Source organism: Oryzias melastigma, linkage group LG4 (genome assembly GCF_002922805.2).
Source record: "Oryzias melastigma strain HK-1 linkage group LG4, ASM292280v2, whole genome shotgun sequence".
NCBI lineage: Eukaryota > Metazoa > Chordata > Actinopteri > Beloniformes > Adrianichthyidae > Oryzias > Oryzias melastigma.
In genome coordinates this window covers 27,223,284-27,251,049 of record NC_050515.1, presented here as the reverse complement: position 1 = coordinate 27,251,049, position 27,766 = coordinate 27,223,284, and the positions used below count along the sequence as shown (strand labels likewise).

Below are 27,766 nucleotides of genomic sequence, written 5' to 3'. Positions count from 1 at the left end.
GGTTCTTTCTTTTTTTTGTTTTTCCATAAAGTTTCTGAAGGATCTGACAGGATGGAAACAGTAAAAGTGGTGACTTGTCTGTTTCTAACAATATTTTGTGCGTTACTTCAATCGTCCACTGGGTGGCAGTGTAGCGTGCAGTTGGGTTGTAGTAGTGACGCAGCAGAAGAAGAAATGCTCCTGTTGCGATGCTAACAGAACGTGTGCTCTGATACTATTCTGTACCTCAGGTTAGTAAACTCTTTATGTTAAAAACTAATGTGCAGACTTTGAGCCTGAAGATCTCACAGACGACACGGGTTAATGTGGTGAGAGTGTAAACGTGTGTTTGCAAGGAAACGTGTAAAGTATGTGGGAAGCTAACTCGCTAATGCTAGCGGTCTGGTCAGGTCAAGAGGATTAGATAAGAAGATGATATAAATAGTTTAAGCCAAACAGTGAAATTTGAAACATTTTATGTTGAGGTGGAATGATTTATGAGACGTTTTTCATTCACATTAAACTTTTATATTTGTCAGTGAATCCACACATTTTGATTCAAAAGGTAAACAGTAAATAAACACAAACAGAGCTAGATAGCATGTGGCTGGTAGTTATAATTCTTGTAATATATAGTATAATTCATATTAAATTCATTTTTGTTTTATGTCCTTCATAGAGAAATCATACAAATATTTACCAGTTTAACAAAGCATAACAGATATGACCACATTAACATGTTGGTTAAAATACAGAGCTAGAAAGACTATAAAAACATTCTATTTGTTTATTTCGGTCTGCACTGAGAATAAAGAACAAAAATATGACAGTATATTGTTGACAGAATCAGAGAAATAATGCTGAAAGAATTGATCATCCGTTATGAATAAAATATGTAATTTGTTTATGAATGTTTGGGGTCATTTTATGTGAATATTGGAGATTTGTTGACATTGCTAATTGTAGAAGAATAAATTCAATTGTTGTGATTTTACCAACAGCTCAGCACGTGTATCGTGTCTCTATTCTGTCCAACAGACCACATGTCCTCTGAGGAGAAACGCTTTTATGTCTGCATTAGCTTCCCAGCACAGAACATTCTGTGTTCTCCTGAGCACATGAATTTGTTGCATGAATAGTGTTCTTTGTGAATGTAATCCTTTACAGTCCAATGTGGAGAAACACTTTGAATTCAGCCAAGTCATGTCACCATACAGAGTGGTAGAATGTTCTAACAATGTTCACTTTGGATTATTCTGATGTGGAAAAACACTCAAATGTGAATAGAGTTGACATTTATTGTTGTCTACGTGTTTGTTTGTACACATATTTAATTGATTATCTTGAAGAAATACAATGAATCTGGAAAACTTCACCTGCACTGTTACAATATGAAGGGAATCGTTGTTACATGGAGCCGTTATATCCCTAATAACAAATTCATTTTTTATGTGGATGATATTTTTCTGTTAAAACCACTAATTTTTTGACTCTTTTCTACAGATATACGAAGTTGTGGAGAAGACTACATCTGGCAGCTAATGAAAAAGTCAAACTACGGTATGGAATGAGTCATTTTGTTGTGAAATAATGTATTTATTCACTTAACTCTTGTTACAGTTTCTGTCCTTTTTGTTTCAAATTAGTTACCAAGGATGGGAACGCTCCTCTGCACCTCTTTCCTTGAGAAGTCTGGCCATGTGTGATCCAAAAGTAACACCTGAGGAGATCAGCCCTCTCCAGCTGGAGTTACCGACCCTCACGGCCTCCTCCAAGGATTTGGGTTACTCAGAGAGAGGTCTACTTAAGCTGGGTTCTCAGGTCTGCAGTGCTACTGCCTCCACATGCTCAACCTCATCCTGAAGGCCAACTCTCAAGTACTGTCACAAAATGCCCAGCTGAAGGAGCAGAGAAGAACATCTGCAGCTGAGTTCCAGGAACAACACAGAGAACAAGGACTGAGCAGGTCTGAGGTAACCCAGAGCAAATCCAGCAGTTCTGGATGCATGTACATCCATGTCTTTAAAAACTGCAGTTCTTTTTTAATATTTTGGCTGAAAACATCATAATCATAATTCAAAGAGTATTGGGAATGTTTTTAAAATCCATCAAAAGATAATCAGAGTGGGACTTAAAGGACTAGTAATGGGGTTGTGGATCTTTTTCGGTGTTAACTGTATTTCGCCTTATATTTACAATTTCCAAATGTTTTGGCGTGTTTTGAGCAAGAAATATTGAAATAAAACTGCATTTTTGCGGCCAATCCATATGCAAATTTCCTCTTCCGGGGAAAAGCTCCGTTTTGGTCACGTGGTGCGTGTGACGTCACCAGAGTCAACATAGCAAGATGGCTTCTCCTTTGCGTGTCGGAGCTAGCGATAGCGGCGATATTTCAAGGTCCACAATTCTGTCTTCAGACTCAGATTGTGGAAACATTTGTTCTGAAAGTGACGCTGATCCAGAGGCGCCGGGTGTTTGTGGTTTGAGGACTGTAAAGCCCTATCAATTTGAGCCGGCAGCACGTAAAGTAAGAGCTCACAATCTGGCAATGACACTGACAGTGACGCTGAGAATGCCGATGAAAACGACGATGTTCCTCAGTTAGCAGGACGGGCTGGCTTATTTACAGATCGGTTTTAAAAACAAAGAAATTCTGAACCTTTTGGCGACTCTAAATCAAATCATCAATGACGCTGACTATCCGGGTCGGTAATGCAGAGTTTCATATGCAAAATAAAGAGCTTAGAGACATGTTTGCAGGACCGTCTGCCACTTTATTATTTATTTATTTATTTATTTATTTAATCACTTTATTCACATACCCAGAAGGAGGATGCAAACAGTGCTCCGTACGCCCCGTTCTCCACGTGAATCGTCCCGTTTCAACACACAACAACAACAGGGGATGACAACCGTCTGTCACGTTAGCTAAGTACACTGAAAATTCAGAAAACAATTCCTCTTCAGATGAAAGCATCACACAGAAATGAATGAGATCTGATCTTTCACGGAGGAAGAAATGACTGGTGGACCGCTGCGAGTGTCGATGGTTTCATCAACGGATCTGCAGAGATCCTGCAAGCCACCATCAATGATTAATAAACTGCAAATCAAACAATGAAACTTCCAAACATGTGCAATGTTTTAAACGTTCAGTTTACCTGTTGAAATCAGAAGCTTTTCACAGTTTAGTCGGTCTGGTTCTGCTCCAGTGTTAATTTCGTTGCCGAAAAATTTTCGTCATCGTCTTCGTCAACGACACTATTTACCCAACGAAAACGAAACGAAAACGAAACAAACATAGTTGTTTTAAGGGGTTGCTCTCTCCAAGCTAATTAGCGCCGGTACTGCGCGGTGGAGAAGCGCTTTTCTTCACGCGGGTGAAACTCTGAAACTCAGAGGTTTACATTTAAATGTAAGTCTGGCTTTATTGTTTTAGCATGACGTTTGTAAAGTTATAAATCGATGTTGTTGTGTATTTCCGAGTGCTAGCAGCCCCGCTGCTTCTTCAGATCCACAATCAGTCACGGGTTTAATCTCCAACTCCATCACGTTACGTGACAACAGCGCCCTCTATTGGCCGGCGGTGGTATTACAGTTCACCACAGACATGCTGTTCAAGCACATATAACATGCTCACACGTGTCCTGGACAGCTTATTCCCCAATGAATGTTTTTTATGCATTTTTACACTTGACTACCTCTTCAATACATTTTTTTTAATGTTCGGACATTTATAATAAGACATGTTATTTACACATGTTTACATGTGACCAGCACAAAATATGATGGAAATTCATGTTTTGTCCACATGTAATACGTGCAGCCAGGATCCCGTTGCTGCATTTCCGGCACGCATTTTAAGTTTGTGCAAGGCTGGATTTCTTTTGTTGGCCGCACATATTTAAAATTAAACTTAAAGTTAAAGTCCTATTAACTGTCACACTCCTAAATGTGTGAAATGTGTTCTCCACATTTAACCCATCCCCTGGTGGAGCCGTGAGCTGCAGAGACAGCAGCATTCAGGAAACATTTGCTTGTTTAACCTTAACCATAACCATAATCCTAACCTTAACCCTTTACTCTGGGTCAGTGCGACTGAGAAAAAAGTTTAGCACTGGCTGCATGTTTTTGAAAATTACATGTGAATAGACACTTTCTTATTGGAAATGGGATGGAATTATAATGATATAATTATATTTATTTTTTCTTTTAATGTGTTTTAAGTTGTTGAAGCTGAATTCGCAGAAATGACAAGTTTGGAAAGCAAAGTGAGGTAAATTTTTTTTTTTTTTTTTACAAATTACTCAAATCTTTGCGTGTTATTCATATGATCATACGGTGTAAATGTGATTAAAATGCTTTACCTTTATTTATATTTTTGTCGACTAAATATCTACTGTAATTTCGTCGACTAAAATTTGACTAAATTTAATAGTATCAATATGACTAATTTGCAACTAAAACTAAACTCTATTTTAGTCAAAAGACTATGACTAAAACTAAATTAAAATTCTCTGTCAAAATTAACACTGTTCTGCTCACAGTGTTCATTCACAATAGGCTCATTTCAATTGTAAATCTCGTAAATTTACAACTTTAAAAATCATAATTTTATTTTTTATTTTTTTTGGTGGCCCTAATACTCCGTCGGACCATAACAACGATGTTTATAGAATTCAACTTTGCCGCAGCGCACACACATACATGTATCTGCAGACACCCTGGGTCCGCCTGCATTCTGCTGCTGGCGCTGTCTCACTCACATGACGTCAACGCGTCACGTGACCCAAATCGAGCCGTTTCTGAAGCAGGGCAAAATGCGAGTGTGATTTGTCGTTGATTTAGTCAAATTTTACAAAAACCTGCGTTTGTCAATGGTAATTATTTGTTATTTTTGATACATTAGAACATATGGAATATATCTGGATACTTATTTTAGCTTTGTCCCTGCCCATTACTAACCCTTTAAAAGGAGGAAAAACTGGAAATTTGTTACACAGACTTACAAATCTTCTATGCTAAAGGATCTGAGATCTTTAAACTTAAAATTGATAAGCTACATTTCAACAAGACTCACTTGTATGTGTTTGTTCTGATACTTCAGATTGACTTTCCAAATTATTTTGTCACAAACAAAAGAAGCAGCATGTGCTCTGTTCTTCTGCTCATCCACTGTAATGGTAATGACTGAGATTACTGCTTCAGGTCCTGATTCTCCTTCCTCTTCAAATCTTTCTCATCCTCTTCAGTCTGCTGGAGGCCAAAGACAAGAGGTTGTTGGGAGCAACAAGAAGAAATTCAAAGAGGAGTTTGGCCGCGATGCAGACCAAAAGCTGTTGAACCTACGCAGACCTGATGATCACCACGTCACCATCTTTGCTGGTAATGTAAACGACCACTTCAAGATATGAGTGCACTTCTGATTCCCTCCTTAAATTGTACAGAGGATCCAGAAAGTATTCACTGCACTGTATTTTGCATTTTAAAGGAATGTGGTTTGTATCCAAAGAAAAATACTGTAATTGACTTTGGATCATCACAGTGGCTTTGGATACGATAACATTGTCAGGAATAAAAATGTAAGACTCTCTTCAAGATGAATAAAAACACGAACCAGTCCAGTTCAACTTCAAAACACTCTTTTGCAAAAGGGAGGCGGTGGAGAAGAGAGAACAGGTTAACAGCCTGTCTTCGTCCAACTGCCCACCGCCCCACAATGTACAATAGGCTTTTATTAACTTTGCATAGAAAACAGGAACAACACCATATTTGGAGATGGAAAGTTACTGAGCAGATGAAAAAGACCTTGATTTTGAGCACAAGTTCTGACCGTCAGTGTTTATCTCAGGAGTTGTCCTTCAGCGGAGACATGCAGGATGAGGGAATAAGCAGCTGAAGCTTAAAAGCGGTTAGAACTAGTTTGAGCAGACTTTTGCACATTATTGTGGCTAGACTCACTGCACCCCCACAAAAATATTTTCTAACAAACATCACTGATGTTCTGATTACTGTTCATATGTTGGTCCAGTTTAAAGAAACCAGTACTTCCAGTTTCAGGGAAGATAAAAATACATATTTTTGAAGTTGGTAAATATTAAATTTTTTCTTTTTTTATCACAAAAAACAGAACAAAACACTTAAGTTTTCATTTTAACTAAGACTGATATAACACAAGATATTAAAAAAAAGATATCTGTAAATATTGGTGTTTAAATATAATTTATAAAAGATCAAACTTTACTTTTACTTGTCTCTGTAGTCACAAGGAAACTTCAAAGTACCTGGGACGCAAAGCGAGCTTTGAATTCTTTTTGGGGCTAATTTTAAACATTAAAGTATATTAATGTATTAAATTATTTTTTTAGCAGGAATGAAAGACAAAGACGGACCTGAATTGTGTGTATTTTTAATACTTGTTGTATTTTTTTGTAAATATTTATTTATTGTATCATTTTTTTTATTTTTCTTTGCTGGTTCTCCTGTCCATTTGCCTTGATGTGCCAATTGAGATCAGTGGACTTCTGGAAGACCAGGATGTTCCTGTTTTCAGATGGAAGAAGGAGAATGCTTCTAAAATGGAGGTCAATTTTTTCCTTGAAAACATCAAAGAATTTCTAGTTTCTTGAAATAATTCTGATCTCACTGGCTTTTACTTCGAGTGATATCTAGTGGGCCATCTTGTTGGCTTTTGTTGTATTTATGTCACGTTTTTCTTTCACTTTTCAGCGCTGTTTTTTTTTCTTGTTTTTTAATCATTATTTAAAAGTACTGCAATGAAATCAGAGATTGGAACAGCTCTGATCCAGAAAGAAGCTCTGTTTGTGTGGATTCCTTATTTTGAAGCTGAATATTGGGCTGTGAGAATCTTTTAACCTAATTAGGTAGATAATAATGGCAATGTTGGCTACTTTTTAGAATGTAAACTTTGGGATTATTAGTTGTTTGTGAACAAAGTGGCTGCATGGAGATTAACTCTGATGGAAGTGGGAAAATAGTTGTGTTTGCATTTTCTCTCTGTGCATGTGTGGGTTTTCTCCTGCTTCCCACTGTTCAAAATCATGTTTCATGTGTTAACTGGTATCTGGAAATTGTCCCTGGGTGTGAGTTTTTGAGGCTTTTGACAGACTGGCAACCTGCTGAGGGCATACTGCTGCAATGTGAGGGTTTTTATGTGTTGTGTTGGTTTATGTTTATCTATTTTAAAAGCTTTTGCACATGTCAAAATGATGGTTTTTATAATTACAAATCAACCCTGGGTCACAACGATGTGTTTTTACATCAGAATCTTATTGCTTCTATTGTAACGGTGAAATTTAGCGCTAATTTTGTCAAATGAGTACTCTGGCAAATGCTTTTTTCTTTTTTTGTCTTTCTGTCATTGACTTTATTTAATGCTGACTCCTACATGCACTATTTTATTATATTAATTTAAAATTAGGAACTTTTAATATGCTTTTTCCTGGGAGCTGGGGCATTATTTCAATTGAAGGGGAATTTAGACAAACGGTCACTAAAAACATAATAAAGGCACAGTCAGAAGATTGTCTCGCTTAAAGCTGCAGCTTTGTTTGTTTTTTTTCTACATGCATGTCAAAATGATTCATTCCTATCAAGCATGTGGCGTATGTTAACGTTTGTAATGAGGCTACATACACATACATTCTATAAGCGATCAAGATCATTTTACACATGTAACTGCAGCTAATGGTTAAATTGGGGGGTGGGGGTTGCTGTGCTGTCTGTTGCAGTCTGCAAATGTAAAATTGTCACTCATAGTAACAATACAGCACTCTCACTGGGGTAGAAGGGGGTTCTGCCTGCATCAGCTCTGTAATGTGTATTTATGTTGTATTTCTGTAGAATGTTGAGACTATAGCACGAGGAATGGAATATCCTTTGCATATAGAGAAAATGAACTCTTATTTGTGGGTGCATAATTGTTGATTTGTCCATAAATAAGGATTTGTGAATGTGTATTCTTGATTTGTATGTGCGGAATTTAGGTTTTGTGCAGAACTTTGGATTTGTGTGTGTATATTCTTGATTTGTAACTCATGTTTTGTGCATTTGTAGAAAAAAAAAAACAAATTTACAAAAATATAAAATAAAATGTAAGTTATGTAAATGTAAGTTTCAAGCTGTAATTTTAATTTGTGCATGTTTGAATCATATTTTGTATTTCTTTCCTTCTGGCGCTGCTGAGAGGCAGCTGCCTGTTGCAGCTGTTCCTGAATACAGACTGTTTTTCTCCTTAGTATTTATTATAGTCCTTTTTTTCTTTTTTTTCCCTCTCTCCCCTTTTAGCTCTTGCTCGACAAGCAAAACATCACTTACATTAGCATGGATTTTGTTTGCTCCAAGCTAGCTTTTTCCCTTTTTTGCTACTCTCGTTACTCCTTGAAACTGAGAGTAACTCGTGCCATGGTAAGTCCTTTGTTTACTCCTGCGATCAGGTGTTAGCCCCGAGTAGGCCTGTTTTTCCGCCGGAGTTCAGACACGACATCCCGAGGAAAATTTTAAAAAGGCGGCGCGGATGTCGGGCCGGAGCCCGAGTCAAGGCAAAGAAGTGTAAGCATAAGCCTGCTGTCCCTGCCATCATCATGGGGAATGTTCGCTCACTGGCAGCAGCAATCAACACCCAGAGAGAATACCGTCAGAGCAGCTTACTGTGTTTTACGGAAACATGGCTTAATCAACCCGGACCAGAGCGTAGCCTTACCCGGCTTTGTGACTGTGCGGGCGGACAGAGACTTCACGACCACCGGTAAGAAGAAAGGAGGAGGCGTTATGCTGTACGTGAATGAGTGATGGTCTAATCCCGGACATGTTTGTGTCAAGGAGCGTCTCTGTAACAAGGACATCGAACTCTTGGCTGTCGGACTGCGGCCTTACTATCTACCCAGAGAGTTTACATCTGCCGTCGTGGTCACTGTTTACATTCCTCCATCAGCTGATGCGGACGCTGCTGCTGACGTCATCAGCAACACCATCTCCTGGCTGCAGAACCAACAACCAAATGCATTTATAGTAATCACTGGAGACTTTAACCATGTTAACTTGGACAGGACTCTTTCTGAATTTACTCAGTATGTTGACTGTCCCACCCGTGAAAACAAAACACTGGATCTGCTGTATGCTAATGCTCTTGGAGCATACAGCGCTACTATTGCATACTACTACTACTGTATCTGTCATTGGTGAAGTTGACAGAGGCTGGGTGTTGAGGTCCCAGGGGAAAGATTTATGGGAAGGGAAAGCATGTGAATGGTAAAGCTGGTATGTTTGTATACATGTACGTGTTTTTGTATAGATCTTGTGTGTATTCGATTATATGGACAGATATCTGATGGTACTTAATTTCTGTTTCTGAAATAGTTTATATTAAAGATTAAAATGAAGATATATTGTTAGGGGGTAGGATTAAAAAAAGTTTTTTAAACTTCTTCCTACTCCATTTCGAACTACACAATTGAGGTGTAATAGTCTTTGTCATCAGTGGATTTTTCCAATGCTCCTCTGTCACCAAGGTCTTGAAGATCAATCAGGGATTTCTTAACAGTCTGGATCAAGTTAATTATTTTCCTGTGCTCCTTGCCCTTGATAGGTGACAATTTTTGTATATCTTCCACAATTTCCATGGTAATGGTCGAATGGTTCCCAAAACGGTTCTTTAGAACACGGAAGATGTCATCTGGTGTATTGTAAGAAGTTAGACCCATGTCTTTTACAATCCTTTCATCTATACCATCAAGTAGCTGAAACTTGCGAGCCGGTTCTCCTTTTTTCTGTAGAGCCACCCAATCCTTCCACCAATGGTGGAAGTCACGCTTGTGTCCTGAAAACTTTGGCAGGGATGTAGGTTTCAACGTAATTGGTGTGGTTGCGAATGACAAAGCTTGAGTTGAAAGAACAAAGGCTCTTCTTTCATCTTCTGCAACTTTGGCTTGAATTAAGTCCACTGTTTTTGAGACAAGATCAGGAAAATTTCACTCCAAAATTCTGAGTCTTTCAATGATGTTGCCATTTCCCAAAAGTGACCTTTGCTCTCTTTATTAGTTTTTCAAGGTGGTTTAACATGAATTCATACGAGTCTTTGCTGATGGTAGGTTGAGGTTGAGGTTGAGCAGTTGACACTTTCTGCATTTCCCAGCGCTATGTTTATCTCTGGTTCTCCGAAATCCACCTACAGTCTTCCTTGAAGTAGACTTTCAGCTTCTTTTAGTTTTCCCTCACACTCTTCAGCCATCTTCACCAAATCAGCTCTTTGATCAGTACTTAACCTTGGGTCTTTAGTGCCTTCAGCTTCTACAAGCCTCTCTGCTTCAACATCATCATTGGTGTCAATCAGTTTATTAGAATCAGAAATCAGTTTGAAATAAAGATCTTGCAAGTATTCTGTCTGTTCAATGTGTGTTGTTTTCACACAATTTGCAGTCTGTGAATTGTCATTTTGCTGTGGTTCTGATAACTTTCAGTTGCTCGATAGAAAATGACTCAGCCATTTTGCTTTGAGTTGAAGACTAGAGTCGAGTTTGAATACTGGAGGTTGAAGTTGTGGTTCTTCACTGTCAAGTACTCCAGGTTTGGTTTGCTTTTCCCCGCACTTGAAACTTATTCTGGTTTGCTTTTGTAAGGATGAGGCAGTATTCCACTCAGATTGTTTTTATTTTTAGTATTCATGTGAACAACCTGGGGCCCGTTCCAAGAAGCAGGTTCAACAAATTTAGAGTTCAAACCTGAACTTAGAGTCACTGGACTCTAAATTCCCAAACTCAGGGTTTTCGGTTCCAGAACAGCTGAGAATGTTTGATTCAATCAACTTGAAGTTGTCAGAACCAGAACCAGGTGTGAGCGTCGCGACCATAAAAAGCCCTGATCAATGGAGCAAAGACAGCACGATTCACCATGGCAACGGGGACAAACATCTGAGTTTAGTACTTCCGGCGGCGGAAATTGATAAGTTCCTTCAAGCATATGCGACTATAGGAGAACATTTTCTGCAAGAAAAGCAACACAGCTGCAGCGGTAGAACAGAGAGAAAATATCTGCAGTTATTTGAATCATTTCTAATAATGAATAAATAATGTCAGGAAGGTTATTTTGTCTCTTGTTGAGTAAGGAATGGTTTTTGATCTGTTACTAATTTAACCAGTAATCTCCGTAATCGCATGAATGACCAGTTTTGGTAACCCCCCCCAACACACACGGATATCACTGCACGCTAAAAAAGAAACTGTAGCTGCATATGTTAAAAAAGCATTTATTTAATTTTAATTCTCAAGACTTAAAAAACATTTTCCGAATTCTTTTTTTTTTTTAAGCGTAAAACGAATTCCGTAGCCGGGACTCGAACTCGCAAATTCCGCAGTTGGAAGCAGCGTTGCTGACAACCGAGCTAATGCAAGTATCGGACGGTGGATGATTTCAGATGGTTTCTCGGTGTTTGACATCCCATAATTTCAATTGTTTTGGGTCTAAAATAAGGAAAAGAAAATGTATTTTTTAATAGCGAGTCCCTGGAAAAACTCACTATTTATAATATCGCTGAAATAAAAATGAATTGGGAAACTGCAGTCAGTCGACTCGTGTCCTCCAAATCCTCTACCGACGTAAATAACATTTCCTCTGGATTAATCAGCCTCCTCTCTACGTGATCCTCTATGAATGAACATGTAATTTTGGTTTCTGAGTGGTAAAAACGTGACGTCTCTAATGTGAATGTTCTCTAAATGTTAATGAGGAACTCATATTTGAACATCTTTCACTTTAAAAAGGGGCGGAGACCACAGAGAACTCTAAGTTTCCTGAAGAAAACTTGCTACCGACCAGGTTTCGTTCACAGACTCAGTTACCATAGTGATTGATTCTGAGTTCAGCTTAACCCGCTTCTTGGAACGGGCTTGGTTTCGCCCACTTTCCCGGGTTTGAGTTATCTCTCTTTCTGGAACCGAAAACTCAGAGTTTTACTGAATTTGGAGTTCACGAACTCAGAGTTCCTACAAAACCTGCTTCTTGGAACGGGCCCCAGGGGAAAAACCTTAAAAAAGAGAAACAAGTGAAAATCCTGGTTTATAAAATAAAAAATAAATAAATAAAAAAAATTCAATCACAATGACTGTTACCCTCATGTAAACCTTTGCCATCAATCAATTAAAAGGCAGTGTCATTTTAGTAACTCAAGCAACATTTTAAATCTGTTACAAGCAAAAGTCAACAACAATTTAACTCTGTTACAAATAAAGATAAATATCTGACTCTAACCAGCTGTCTCTTCATAGGCAAACCTTTTCAGAACAATTCACAATACGAAGCTTCAGCTTCTCTCCCAGTTTTATACATTCTTACTGACAATCCTCAGCTGCTTTGCCTAATTATTTCAATTGCTTCCACCTGCTGTGGTGAATGCCAGTGGAACAGACCAGCAAAACCAAACAAGTCCCTCAGTTTGCTGCAACAGTCATGTTTAAGAATGATCACTATGATGAGTAAAAAGAAACACTAAAGGTATGAGATGCAAAAAAAACTACAAAGTCTTGTGCAAAACATCACATTTCTCAGAACAGAGGAGAAAATGTCTTTTTGGGGTAGAAGTTTATTTAATTACGTATACTTGAGTATAAGTACGGCAAGTGTACTGTAGACCACGGGTGTCAAAGTCAATCACACAAGAGGCTAAAATCCAAAACACACCTCAGGTCACGAGCTGAACAGGATGAACATTTATAGAACACTCTAAAACTACATTTTTAGTACTTTAAAACTGTAACTTTTTCACATAGTTATGAACTAGATATATAGCATTACCTGTGTGAAGATGTCAGTGCTGATAGTTGAAAATGCTGAAATTTGTAGCTGAAAATCAGTGTTGGGGTAACAGATTACAAAGTAACCCATTACTGTAATTTAATTACTTTTGTCAGTAACGGAGGAACGTAACGAATTACAGTTCAAATGTCAGTAAATAATTACAATTACGGGACTGCAGAAACCCTCGTTACTCCGTTACTTTGGTTTTGAAGGTTCTGACATTTTCTCTCGGTTAAATGAAACAAAACGGAGAAAAAAAAAAAAAATTAACCGGTGCATGCACGGTGCATATGCGGTGCGCGCACATTCTACTCCAGAGTGGGGGTTGTCACCGCCTGACCGGTACCCGGAAGCAAGACTGGTACCCCGCATGCGCGAATCGGACGTCACTTCCTCTTTTAACTAACTTCACGACAAAGTTTTTTGACAGCCTTGTCTTGTTTTTGACATTGCGAGCTATTTAGACATCACGGACATTCAGTTAGACACCATGAGCATCTCAAGTTATTTAGATATCACATATATTTAGTTAGATATTTTGCATTTTGACATGGATCCTTCGGTTTTTAACCAACTCTATGCTTTTTAGCAAATGGCGAACTTCCCAAAAGCGATTCACAGCGTCGGAAAAATTAGAAGAATGGTGCCAAAATATACAACAAAAGGTAACTACATGATGTTAGTATGTTAGTAGTTTCATGAAAAAAACTACCAAATTTGTGCAGCTCTATTCTTTTGACTTAAGTCATCCCACAGTCTTAACCCTTTTTCATTATTTTGTCTTAAAAATATGTTGTTTTTTGTTTTTTTTTTGGAACAGTCGGCAGACTGTTTTATACTGGGCTGAGCTATCCGTACATGAGAGTGGTTATAATGTCAGCAGAGGATAAGAGAATCGCTCTCATGGAATGCCATGACAACCCAGGTGGGAACCACAACGGCGCAAGAGGCACCAGAGACAGGGTTGTTGCTGGCTACTACTGGCCAACAAAAACTCAGGACGTGGAGGAATGGCTATGGGCCTATTTGAGTTAAGAGGATACATTACAACAGCTACATAAATTTTGATCTAAGACATTTATATCCATTTATGCATAAAAATGTTTTTATGTACATGCACATTTTAATATGGCTGATATTATTCACACGTATTTAAGTGCGAGCAGTACAGAAAGTGATGGAAAACCATATTGCCCAAACTTAATGCATGCAGCCAAGATCCCATTCCTGCATTGGCCGCATGCATTTTAAGTGTGTCCAAGGCTGGATTTTTTTTTTTTGTTGGCTTAACTTAAAGTTAAAGTCCCATTAACTGTCACGCTCCTATATGTGTAAATGTGTTCTCCACATTTGACCCATCCCCTGGTGGAGCCGTGAGCTGCAGAGACAGCCGCACTCAGGAAACATTTGCTTGTTTAACCGTAACCATAATCCTTTCCTCTGGGTCTGTGTGACTAAGAAAAAAGTTTAGCACTAGGCGCACGTTTTTCGAAAACTACGTGCAAATAGACACTTTCTTTTAATATTGGTTTTTACTCCACTTAACATATTGTATGTATTTTTCTTTTTCTGGTCAAAAGTTGTCATCGCTGCCAACTGAATGATAAATAATAATAAATTCTGTACTAATAAGACATCCTGGTACAGAAATAAAAATATCTATCGTGAACCGCTTTAGCGGAAGTGACGTCTTCCGCCCATGCGGGGTACCGGTCTGGCGGTGACAGGGGTTATCGGTCAAACTGTATTTCGCCTTATATTTACCATTTCCAAATGTTTTGGCGTGTTTTGAGCAAGAAATATTGAAATAAAACTGCATTTTTGCGGCCAAATTTGGCAAACCTGTCTCTTCCGGGTAAAAAGCTCAGTTTTGGTCACATGGTGCGTGTGACGTCACGGCGTAGCGGCGGTATTTCAAGGTCCACAATTCTGTCTTCAGACTCAGATTGTGGAAACATTTGTTCTGAAAGTGACGCTGATTCAGAGGCGCCGGGTGTTTGTGGTTTGAGGACTGTAAAGCCCGATCAATTTGAGCCGGCAGCGCGTAAAGTAAGAGCTCACAATCTGGCAATGACACTGACAGTGACGCTGAGAATGCCGATGAAACCGAAAGCTGTCAGTTTATCAGAGCCATGCTCGAAGCTGGAAGACGTGGAGCATCTCGTGAAGCTTTGTTTACAGATCGGAACCTTTTGCCGACTCTAAATCAACTCATCGATGACGCTGACTATCCGTGTCGGTAATGCAGAGTTTCATATGCAAAATAAAGAGCTTAGAGACATGTCTGCAGGACCGTCCGCCACTTTATCATTATTTATTTATTTATTCACTTATTTAATCACTTTATTCTCATACCCAGAAGCTCTTTCACCACCTTACTGCATGTCTCTGATATGCGCAGAAAAAAATGAGAATGTAAACAGTCCTCCGCCCCGTTCTCCACATGAATCGTCCCGTTTCAACACACAACAACAACATGGGATGCCAACAGTCTGTCACGTTAGCTAAGTACACTGAAAATTCCGAAAACGATTCCTCTTCAGATGAAAGCATCACACAGAAATGAATGAGATCTGATCTTTCACGGAGGAAGAAATGACTGGTGGACCGCTGCGAGTGTCGATGGTTTCATCAACGGATCTGCAGAGATCCTGCAAGCCACCATCAATGATTAATAAACTGCAAATCAAACAAAGAAACTTCCAAACATGTGCAATGTTTTAAACATTCAGTTTACCTGTTGAAATCAGAAGCTTTTCACAGTTTAGTCGGTCTGGTTCTGCTCACAGTGTTCATTCACAATAGGCTCATTTCGATTGTAAATCTGGTAAATTTACGACTTTAAAAATCATAATTTTTTTTTTTTTTTTTTTGGTGGCCCTAATACTCCGTCGTACCATAACACCGATGTTTATAGAATTCAACTTTGCCGCAGCGCAAACACATACATGTATCTGCAGACACCCTGGGTCCGCCTGCATTCTGCTGCTGGCGCTGTCTCACTCACATGACGTCAACGCGTCACGTGACCCGAATCGAGCCGTTTCTGAAGCAGGGCGAAATGCGAGTGTGATTTGTCGTTGATTTGGTCAAATTTTACAAAAACCTGCGTTTGTCAACGGTAATTATTTGTTATTTTTGATACATTAGAACATATGGAATATATCTGGATACGCATTTTAGCTTTGTCCCAGGGCATTACTAACCCTTTAACACGATCTGGAAATAAATCTTCATAAGATACTCCACGTCTTTCATCTTCGAGCACGGCTCTGATAAACAGACAAATTTGGTTCTCTTCTCATTAATTTATTACTTAAATCTCGTAAATTTACGAGTTTTTTTCTCTTAAATTCACGACTTTTAATATCGTAGATTTGCGACCTTTTTTCTCGTAAATTTACGACTTTTAATCTTGTAGATTTACAAGATTAGAAGTCGTAAATTTAGCCTATGACTTTTAAAGTCATAAATATACGACTTTATTCTCGTAATTTAGCAGTTACGACTTCTTTGTCGCAAATTTAGTAGATTTAAAGTCGGAATTTAAAAAATATTTTTTTCTTTATGAAGTGGCCCTAATACTCGGTCGTAAACATTCATAAAAAACATTTATCATAAGTAGTAGTAGTAATTCATTTTGTGCATAATATTATATACTATAAAACAACTTGAAGAGGCACTTGGAAGCTAAAGGAGATGATTCTTTTTAGTGAAATGAAGCCAGTTCTCTAGCCCCGCCCTCTATGTCAGAATGACTTTTTGCATTTTATTTATGTTTTTTATTTGCAGAAGAGAAAGAAACTGCTGGAGCCATTAAACGGTTATTTATAGACTTAGTTTCAGATTTAACATAGGTATTTAGGTGTAACAGCTTTTCCCTCATCTCTCTTTGAGCAGTGGCATTGACCACATATGCTGTAACTTTAGTGTCATTTTTCACTCTGCTGTCTGATTTCTAATGAAATCAGGTTCTGTCTTAAACCATGTTCATAGTTTGTACGAGGCCATTGATTTAAAACCAATTTGAATGAAAGACAAGAGGATCTAGTTGATGCTGTTTTTCCCTTGAGAAATTGTCTATGACCGGAAAAAAAGTAAAGTAACGAGTAGTGAATTACATTCTAAAATAAGTAATAAGTAAAGTAATTTTATTACAATTTCATCCACGAACTAAAGTAAAGTAATCAATTACTTTTTTATAGTGAAAACCCAAAACTGTCTGCTTTTCACTTAAAGTGTGCAACAATCAGACAGTTCTGATCAAAATCAAAGAGGAGTGATGTTAGAACTACGGCTGAGCTAACAGCAGCTCACTGACCGCAGTAGAAAACATTACAACAGGAATAAGTTTGACATTAATGTCAGACACGCTGGAAATGTCTGACTTTTGGTCTGATTACAGGATTATGTGAGAACGGAAATTTAGGAAACTTTTAACTGGTGAGAAAAGATCTTCTGCAGCTCGACGTCTCATAGCCAAAGCTAATGCTAGTGTTAGCATTAGCACAGATTGAATGAATAAAATCTTAATTACCTTCATAATCAAACAAGCAGCATTCAATGAACTACCTGTAACCTTTGTCTAACTTTAACAGTGTTGTCAGAGAGAAATAAACCACGACTTGTTTAATATCCTTCATCTTCTTAACCGCTTTGTCCCTTTCGGGGTCGCGGGGGTGCCAGAGCCTAACCGGCTACTGATGGTCGAAGGCAGGGTACAGCCTGGACAGGTCACCTATATCCTAAATCCATAGAAATTTTGGGGAATCAGCTGATCTGCTGCATTCTGACTGCAGACAGGATTGCTGACATTTGTACTTTGATTTGTGAATAATCTAAGAGGAGAAAAACAAATACAAGGTAGGACATTTATAAAATAAATATTGTGTATAACGCATGCTCAGGAGAATCTGTCGAGCAAACATTTTGATCGTTGTTTACATACTCCTATCGAGACCCCGGATTGGTCCGTTTATAATTTGAATTGCTGGTGATAAAGAAAAAATGTAATGAAGAAAAAAAAAACAGGATTAACAAGAACTTGTTAAGAAAAAGAATGATTATTCTGACAATAAAGGTGACGGAGAAATAGTTGTTTATTTATTTATTGAAGTCTATGGGATTTTGGCTTCTTGGAACCAGTGGGTACCTCCTGTTTGGGGGGGTCACTCAGTCCAGTTCTCATGTACAGTCAATGTCAATGACATACGGCATTAAAGTGTGAAAGTGCACACACACACACACACACACAAAGCTTTGGGTTAGTCCAGTTTGTATAGTGATATGCTGCTTACTAAGTAGCTGTTAGTTAGTTGTTAAATCACTAAGTAGCTCGGTGGTTTTGATCAAACGTTATCGGTTTTAGTGCTTCCAGAAGTTCTTTATATTCCGGTGACGTCCTGGAGTAGAGGTGATCTTTCTGCCACTGCTGGAGTATTTCCCCCTCCTTCTCCCCAAACAGCCCCATCTTCTGGTATCCCTGCACTAACAGCTGTCCTCCAATGTCGTGGTATGTTCTGGTGGCTTCCCTGGACAAATCGTTCTTTCTGCATACAGCGGTCTGGATTTCTGAAAAGTTTAGATACAAAATGTAGAAGATGTTGAATCACTGATCTCAGAAACTTACTGACTCATTCAGGGGGGGGCCACAGACAGAATGGGCTAGTTTACCTGCATCCCTCCTCAGGTTCTCTGACATCTCAGGATTGGATACGATCAGTGACATCTTCAACAGTTTGACTTCATCCCCTTCAAGAAGAACGTCAGCAAGCTTCTTCCTGAGTGAAGAGAAGACATCAGGGTTTTTCCTGGACAGAGAATTTAGCGGCTCCAGCTCGAACACATGATCAAGTGTTCCCAGGCCTTGATCTTTCAGTCATTCATAACTGCAGTTACACACATCCACCAGTAAGAGCGAGTGGCGCTGTGTCCAAATTTGCGCATTAAACTGAGGCACTCCAAGCCAATGGTTGGGCCCGAATTTCCCCGTCAAACCCCTAACTACTAAAAAACTCGATCTGGAATTAGGGGCGACCGTGGTGCAGCGGTAGGGCGGTCGACTCCTGATTGGAAGCGAGCAGGTTCGACTCCTGCCTTGATCTTTTCTCACCAGTTAAAAGTTTCCTAAATTTCCGTTCTCACATAATCCTTGTAAACAGACCAAAAGTTGGACAATTCCAGCGTTTCTGACATTAAAGTCAAACTTCTTCCTGTTGTAATGTTTTCTACTGCGGTCATTGAGCTGCTGTTAGCTCAGCTGTGGTTCTAACATCACTCCTCTTTGATTTTGATCAGAACTGTCTGATTGTTGCACACTTGAAGTGAAAAGCAGACAGTTTTGGGTTTTTCACCATAAAAAAGTAATTGATTACTTTACTTTAGTTCATGGATGAAATTGTAATGAACTTACTTTACTTATTACCGCCCATGTGTCGAAGTGTCCTTGGGCAAGACACTGAACCCTGAATTGCCTCTGGTGAAAGGTTGGCGCCAGTGTTGTGATTGCGAAGCGCTTTGGGCCCTCGAAGGAGGGTAGAAAGCGCTATACAAGTATACGCCATTTACCATTTACCATTAGTAGATTCTAACAGCCCTGAAGGATGAGTAGATGGAGCTCGGCTCCCTCAGAGGAGGCTCTTACCTGACTCTCTGAGCCTCTTTGCTGTTTCCGGTGGTCAGGATCTGCAGGTGGTCCTGGGTGAGAACTTCTCTGCACAGCCCCCGGTTCCCCTTTACATCTATCATCTCATAAAGTCTTGGGTGGTACTTTTGCAGCTTCTCCTTCAGCTCTCGGTTTTCGGGTTTCATCAATTCTTTGTGAGCTGTTTTGAAGGTGTTGATGGGGGGGATGTGATCTGCGTTCACAAGAGAACTGCTGTTCTTCAGCTTTTGGTTTTTGGGTTTCGTCAATTCTTTGTCAGCGGAGGAGGTGGAGCCTTTGGTCTTCCCGACACCTTTGATCCTTCAGGAAACAACAGATTTGATTGACTCCAAACATCAGTGTAACCTTCAGCATCTGTTTCGCATCTGTACCAAAAACGACTGTAAAATCTGCATTTTTATGGGCATTAAGCTTTTAATGTGAGATTTCATCAAATCTTTGTCAGGGATAAAGAGGAACAGTTTGATATGAGAATTTAAAGAATGCAGGAATGGTCTATCTCAGGGGTGTCGAACTCAATCACAGAAGGGGACAAAATCCAAAACACACCTTAGTTCACGGGCCGAACAGGATAAACATTTATTGAACACACTAAAACTACATTTTTAAAACTTTAAAACCGTAACTTATTAACATAATTATGAACTAGATACCTGCAATAATGTTAGTGTGAATGCTGTGAGCTGAATTTGGCCACTGAAGATGCTAGTGCTGATTGTTGAAAATGCTGAAACTGATAATACTGAAAATGCTGAAGTTGATAATTGAAATTACTGATGCTGATAAACAGCTAAAATATTAGCAAAATTTCAAATTAGCTTTAAAAACTACCCTTTTTTCCCCCACTGGGACAACGGACATTGGCGGTGCGCCAGGACACAGCGGCCTCTCTGGGATCAAATGAGAGTGTAGCTAGCAAACCCAGTAGCTTTCCTAACAAAATGAACTTTTCTAACAAAATAATCCATGATTTTGGGGACTCTGCTAAGTATTAGAGCTGAATGTGCTGGTCGAATCACGATGCTTCAGCAAACTTTGGACATTAGGGCGACAGTAGCTCAGGTGGTAGAGTGGGTCGGCCAATGATCGAAGGATAGGCGGTTCGATTTCGGCTCCCGCCAGCCAAGTGTCGTTGTGTCCTTGGGCAAGGCACTTAACCCTACTTGCCTCCAGTGTGGCTCCACTGGTGAGTGAATTCATATGACTGTTCCGGTGATGATCAGAGGGCAGCGGGTCCAGACAATATCCCAGGACGTGTGCTGAAAGACTGCGACCAATGAGCTAGCTAAGGTACTAACTGCTGACACATGATTGTGTAGCCAGACACAAGGAGAACCTAGTTACAAGTTTTCTGACAATACCACGGTGGTGGGTTTGATCAGGGAAAACAACGAATCAATGTACAGGGAAGAAGTGGATCACATGAGGGACTGGTGCAGGCTGAATAACCTGGTGCTGAATGTAAACAAGACCAAGGAAATGATCATTGACTTCCGGCGGACCCCACCTGATCATGCTCTGCTCACCATCAGAGGTCAAGTTGTAGAGAGAGTGGAGAACATCAGGTTCCTGGTAGAACAAATCTCTAAGGATCTGCGATAGACATCCAATACTTCAGCAATTACCAAGCAGGCCCAGCAGAGACTGCACTTTCCGAGGAGGCTAAAAAAACTTCTGTCACAACCTGCATCCTCAAAACCTTCTACAGAGGTCTGGGGGAAAGCGTTTTGACATACTGCCTGCCAACTTGGTTCTCCAGTTGCAGTAAGGCAGACAGAAAACCCTTGAGAGAATCGTCAGGAGTGCGGAGAAGATTGTTGGAGTCTCTCTCCCCTACGTTCAAGATCTCTTTAAGAGCTGCTGCAGGAGCAAAGCACTAGCGATAGCCTGTGAGTCTTCACAACCTCTCCAGAAGTTTTTTGAGCTGTTGCCTTCAGCCAAAAGGTACAGAAGTTTAAAGGGCAGGACCTCCAGGTTTATCAGCAGCTTGTTATCACAAGCTGTCAGACTACTGAACACCTAAATCTGGTCTGTGTCTACCTTCGGTCCCTCCTGTAGCTGGGTATCATGTTGGACCTGTTGACTGGTTGGGCGGGAAATACTGTGATGTTTCAGGGGAGCATGAAACAATGAAGTAATGAAGGGAAGTAGGGGTGTAGAGTTAGGGTGAGGGGGGTCGCTCATTTTAACTCCCTTTTGCTCTTGTATTTGTATCTAACAGCCTTTTACTGCTATTGTAGGTTTTCATTTAACACTTTTAGATTATTTTTCTAACATTGTATGTTGTTGTCTTGATTTTACACTCTCATGGTCCCAGGAAACACTATTTCACTTTGTCTGTAATACGCTGTACGAAGGAAAGAGACAAAAAAGCTTCTATCTTCTATCTATCTAAAAAGAAAAAACTAAGGTTAGCCAAAACAGCTAGCATGTAGCTGAAATATTAGCTGAACTCCAAAACAGCCTACAAAATCTTAGTAAATGCCAAAATAGTAACGAAAAATCTATCAGAATGTCAATTTTTAAAACTTTAAACCTGTAAATTTTACCATAATTATGAATAATAAAAAGGCAGGAATATTATTTCAGAATAAATCAACTTAAAACTTAAATAGCTTTTAATAATTTACGCTCCATAAAAATATATTTTGTCAAAATGATAAAAGTTAGAAATAAGCGCAAAATAACATCAGATCATTGATAACAATAAAATAATCTGGAGGGCCGGATCCGGCCCCAGGCCTTGACTTTGACACATGTGGTCTAACTGATGCTGCTCTACATTTGTCATGCCTGAGCTCTACTCAGCCCTTCTTTTCCCTGCCTTGCTGAGCTGTCCTGATTGCTCATCTGCCTCACCTGTTCTGCCAACTACTTATACCTTGCCTCTCCAGTCTTCCCCTGTCAGATTCTTCATGGCCTCAGAGCCCAATGTGCGAGATCCCTGGTCTACTTTCAAGTCAGCCTGCTCTGCCTGTCAGCTCATTGAGCCCTCATCCAGTCTGCCTGCCTGCCAAGCTCTCATCCCTGGTCTCGTCTTTCCTCATCCCTGGACGAAAGACTCCTCTGCATTAAAACTTTTAAACTTGCCCTCTGTCTTTGACGCTTTACTCGGGGTCCTCTAACAAACTTCCCAACAGAAGAATCTGACCAAACATGGACCCCGATCGTCATACAGAGTGGAAGGGAGAGGGTGCTGTCAAAAAAACTGGATGCACAGGTGTCTGACCTCAGTTTCCGAGTTGAAGAGGTGACTCGACTTGTGCTCTTACCTGTCTCTCTGAGCCTTTTTGCTGTTTCCGGTGGTCAGGACCTGCAGATGGTCCTGGGTGAGAACTTCTCTGCACAGCCCCTGGTCCTTTTGCGGCTTCTCCTTCAGCTCTTGGTTTTTGGGTTTCGTCAATTCTTTGTCAGCGGAGGAGGTGGAGCCTTTGGTCTTCCGGACACCTTTGATGCTTCAGGAAACAACAGATTTGATTGACTCCAAACATCAGTGTAACCTTCAGCATCTGTTTCGCATCTGTACCAAAAACGACTGTAAAATCTGCATTTTTACGGGCATTAAGCTTTTCATGTGAGATTTCATCAAATCTTTGTCAGGGATAAAGAGGAACAGTTTGATATGAGAATTTAAAGAATGCAGGAATGGTCTATCTCAGGGGTGTCGAACTCAATCACAGAAGGGGACAAAATCCAAAACACACCTTAGTTCACGGGCCGAACAGGATAAACATTTATTGAACACACTAAAACTACATTTTTAAAACTTTAAAACCGTAACTTATTAACATAATTATGAACTAGATACCTGCAATAATGTTAGTGTGAATGCTGTGAGCTGAATTTGGCCACTGAAGATGCTAGTGCTGATTGTTGAAAATGCTGAAACTGATAATACTGAAAATGCTGAAGTTGATAATTGAAATTACTGATGCTGATAAACAGCTAAAATATTAGCAAAATTTCAAATTAGCTTTAAAAACTACCCTTTTTTTCCCCACTGGGACAACGGACATTGGCGGTGCGCCAGGACACAGCGGCCTCTCTGGGATCAAATGAGAGTGTAGCTAGCAAACCCAGTAGCTTTCCTAACAAAATGAACTTTTCTAACAAAATAATCCATGATTTTGGGGACTCTGCTAAGTATTAGAGCTGAATGTGCTGGTCGAATCACGATGCTTCAGCAAACTTTGGACATTAGGGGACAGTAGCTCAGGTGGTAGAGTGGGTCGGCCAATGATCGAAGGATAGGCGGTTCGATTTCGGCTCCCGCCAGCCAAGTGTCGTTGTGTCCTTGGGCAAGGCACTTAACCCTACTTGCCTCCAGTGTGGCTCCACTGGTGAGTGAATGCATATGACTGTTCCGGTGAGAGTTTTGCACTTTGGCTGCGGATTGTGCATAGAACGAAGACATGAAATCTTTTTTAACTGATTGCCCAAAAGGATCCATGACGAGTTGGCTGCTAGAGAACGACCAAAGACCTTGCATGACTTGATAGAACTAGCAGCGATAGACGCATTTCTACAGACCAGTAGAAATCCCAAAGGACAGACCATTTACATGCGGCCCATGAGAAGGCAGATTCCTGAACACACTCTCAGTAAAATGCGTACATATTCCACGACTTTGCACTCTGAAATACCGTGTATAATATACGCCAAACACGGTTTTTGCGTGCATATGTTACACAATGGTAGAGAATAGGTTGCGCCGGCGTACAATATACACGACTTTTTAGGTTTCGTTTTGATCACGTGGTCAGAAATCCTCCGGCTCTTTTCTAAATGACGTCGTTCCTGGTTAAGGTTAGGATTACGGTTATGGTTAGGGTTAGAAAAGCAAATTGTTCGTTTGTGGGGCTGTCTGTGATGCTCACGCCTCCACCAGGGGATGTGTCAATCGTGGAAAACACATTTTAACACGTTTAGGACCGCGCGTATTATATGCACGCAAAAACTGGTTTTGGCGTACATTATACACGGTATTTCCCAAATCGTGGAATATGTACGCATTTTACTGAGACTGGGCTGCTTCAGGACATTCAGATCAGGCCAATCAGGAACCAATGGAGCTTGGGAGGATGCAATTAGCTCCAGAGGAGAGATTGAGACAAATTCAGCAACATCTGTGTTTGTATTGTGCTGGAGCTGGCCTCATTGTGCGTAACTGTCCGTTAAAAGGAAAGGCTCAGCAGCATTGATGGGATCGCTGCTGAGCCCTACTGAACCTTCTAATGTTTATGGTGTCTGCCAAATCTCGCCCATCAACCTTTGCCTGCTATCACCTTAATAACAGGTCAGTGTCTTTGCAGATGTTTTTCGACTCTGGAGCTCATAATGAATTCATTGACGAGGAAGTTGTTCATAAATATAAAATCCCGTGTCAACTAGGGCTGTGGATCATTCTTAGGTGGCGATTCGATTCACGAATCAAGCTCAGCAATTCAGGAATCGAACCACAATTCTTTTTATTATAATGTTTATTGCTATGTGTATGTTTATTTACTGGATCAATAAAAAAGTAAATTATTTGTATTTAATCATCATTTATACCTTTATTTAAAACAGGAGATCAGAATGAACAAAACTGATTTAAAAAAAAAAACTCAAAGATTCAGATAAAAATAAATGTGGTCATTTTAAACTTTTTTTTGTCGATCTTCGAGTTCAGCAGTAAAACAACATAAATAGGATAAAAATCACTGCTGTTTTGGATCATTTAACAACAAAACTTGAAAAGTTTCTCCACAGTTTTCTATCCTCAATGTTCTTCAATATTTTACGTTCTAAGCATTACATATTGCTGCAGAGCCCGTATGAAAAAAAGATATTTTAGGTTTTTTCGCAACAGAATCATCGGATTCACGTTGAATACATTGTTAATTGCGTCAAATTTTGAAGAGTTACCATAACCAAAAGAGTGTAAACACTGGAGCTAAAGCTCTTATGTTAAAGCTAATTCATTTTTTCAGAACTTATGTCTGTGAGCAGAACTTCAGTCTCAGTTTTTGAACGGAAAAAAGCTCTCGCTAGTTTTACTTTGAAAACCGGAAGCTTCACCGTCACGAAGATGTGTTTACTTCTGTTTGCAGTACCGCGGCTCTTTCAGCTTTGTTTTAGTTTGTAAACTTAAAATCTTATATTTATCTGTATTTCAGAGCAAAAATACATCGTCCCCAGATGATATTTTGATAATATTTTACTACAATTTACAACATTTATAAAGATCGCGAATCAGCAATCTTGGACGTAGCGAATATCCGTACTCGAGATTTTGGGAGCTAATCTCAAATACCCGAGCACCCGGATATTCGTTACAGCCCTAGTGTCAACCCACATCTAGGTCTGTCAAAATCAAAGCCATTGATGGTCATCTCTTTTCAGAATGTGTTCGGTGTACCCTCCCCATCAGGATGCAAATCCGCAACCACTCTGAAGAAATAACCTTGAGGGTCATCCGTGCATCCTCTTATCTGTCATTTTGGGCCTCCCCTGGATGCAGAGACACGACCCACAGATCGATTGGGGAACAGGCAGTATTCTTACATGGGGGTCTGATTGTTCTGCTTGCTGTCTTACCACTGCAGGTCTCAAGGTCAGACAAACTAGTAAAACCACTGATGTATATCCAGAATTCCTGAAGTGTATATCTGAAACAGGTCTTTAACAAGCACAAAGCTTCCTCCCTTCCACCTCACAGATTTGGTACCAGGTACGTCCCCTCCTCTGGGTCGTCTGTATTCTTTATCTGCACCAGAGACAAGCTATGCACAAATACATCGAGGAGTCCCTGTCTGCCAGGCTCATTCGGCCCTCCTCCTCTCCTGACAGGGCAGGGTTTTTCTTTGTAAAGAAGAAAGACGGTGGGCAGCACCCGTGCATATACTATAGAGGGCTAAACCAGATCACATTGAAAAACCGTTACCCTCGTCCCCTGACCGCCTCTGTATTTGAATCGCCTGTATCTTCACCAAATTTGACCTTCGTAATGCTTACCATCTCGTTCAGATCAGAGAAGACGACGAATGGAAGATTGCATTCAACACCCCTGCAGGGCATTATGAGTATCTTGTAATGCCGTTTGGCCTCACTAATGCTCCTGCAGTGTTCCAGGATATGGTCAATGATGTTTTGAGATATGATTAACAACATATGTACTTAAGAGATTTGAACATTCAACAAACCTGCTGTGTATTTTTAGTTTGTTTTAGATATTTTTTTACACATTTGTCATGGTGAGAATATAGACTCTTGCGTTCTAAGTCTTTAGCATCTGCTCTGCAGCTGAAATTAGTTCAGTTTTACTCCAAAGCTTCCAGATGATTCTGCAGGCAGTCATGTTTCCTACATGAAGACAATGTTTTCCCTTCCCCTTAATTTGAAGTGGCAGAGGAAGTCAAAGTTGTGTCAGGATTCTTAGTCTTTAAATTTCACCCTCCAAAGAGAGGGGTCCAAAGTCCACCATCGCGAGGGTATCCACGTCGCTCTGAGAAGAGCTTTTCTTTACCTGGTGCGCGAAATATTAGACACTATTTTTTTCATCTCACCCCATGACGGAGTATTGGGGCCACCAAAAAAAAGCAATATTACTATTTTTATTCTCTAATCTTGTAAATTTACAAGTTTTTTTTCTCATAATTTTTTTAAAATGAAAGGGAGACTATAGTCCAGTGAATGAACGGCGTGAGCGGAAGCAGACCGGCCAAACTGTGAAAAGTGTCTTGGATTTCAACAGGTAACTGAATGTTTAAAACATTTCAGAAGTTTGGAAGTTTCTTTGTTTGATTTACAGTTTATTCATATTTTATTCATTGATGGTTTGCTTGCAGGATCTCTGCAGATCCCGTTGATGAAGCAGCTGTTTACTTCCAGTCATTTTTTTCCTCCGCAACAAACAAGATCTCCTCTAACTCTGTGATCCTTCCGTCTGAAAAGGCCTGTTTTAATAAATTTTAATGGTCTTGTGCTAACGTAATAGATTATTGTCATTTCTCATTGTTGTTTTGTGTTGAGACGGGACGTTTCATTTGGAGAAGGAGGCATCCGGAGCTCTGTTTACATTCTCCTTTGGTTTCTGTGCACGACAGAGACATTACTTAAGGCGACGAAAGGGCTTCTGGGTATGTGGAAAGGGCAAAATAAAGTCACAGTCCTGTGAACGTGTGTCTCTGAGCTCTTTTTTTTTACATATGAAACTCTGCATTAGCGACACTGAAGTCAGCTTTACTGATAATTTGATTTTGAATCACCAAAAGGTTCAGAATTTCTTTGTTTTTAACACCGATCTGGTAAGAAATCTTCACAAGATAATTC

General features: G+C 39.7%; 1 protein-coding gene and 1 non-coding gene across 4 annotated transcripts in view; one reads left to right on the top strand and one right to left on the bottom strand.

The window, feature by feature from the left end:
• Positions 1-27,612, top strand: LOC112136947. Of its 2 annotated transcripts, XR_002917455.2 has the most exons (7): positions 2-230; positions 1,483-1,539; positions 1,626-1,692; positions 1,723-1,952; positions 5,232-5,364; positions 27,109-27,188; positions 27,283-27,612. It is a non-coding gene; the product is annotated as an uncharacterized LOC112136947 (transcript). The 2 variants fall into 2 exon arrangements; XR_002917454.2 differs by having other exon boundaries at positions 1-230; positions 1,626-1,952.
• LOC112136946 overlaps positions 17,878-27,766 on the bottom strand; it is a 32,606-nt gene continuing 22,717 nt past the window's right edge. The window contains exons 7-10 of one of the 2 annotated variants that reach the window (XM_024259000.2): positions 22,726-22,908; positions 19,433-19,753; positions 18,463-18,569; positions 17,878-18,360 (exon numbers count right to left, since the gene is read on the bottom strand). In XM_024259000.2, coding sequence (XP_024114768.1) covers positions 18,116-18,360; positions 18,463-18,569; positions 19,433-19,753; positions 22,726-22,908 — 856 coding nt within the window. In that variant the 3' untranslated portion in view covers positions 17,878-18,115. The remainder of the gene's footprint in view (positions 18,361-18,462; positions 18,570-19,432; positions 19,754-22,725; positions 22,909-27,766) is intronic. The other variant, XR_004947810.1, reaches the window with a different exon arrangement.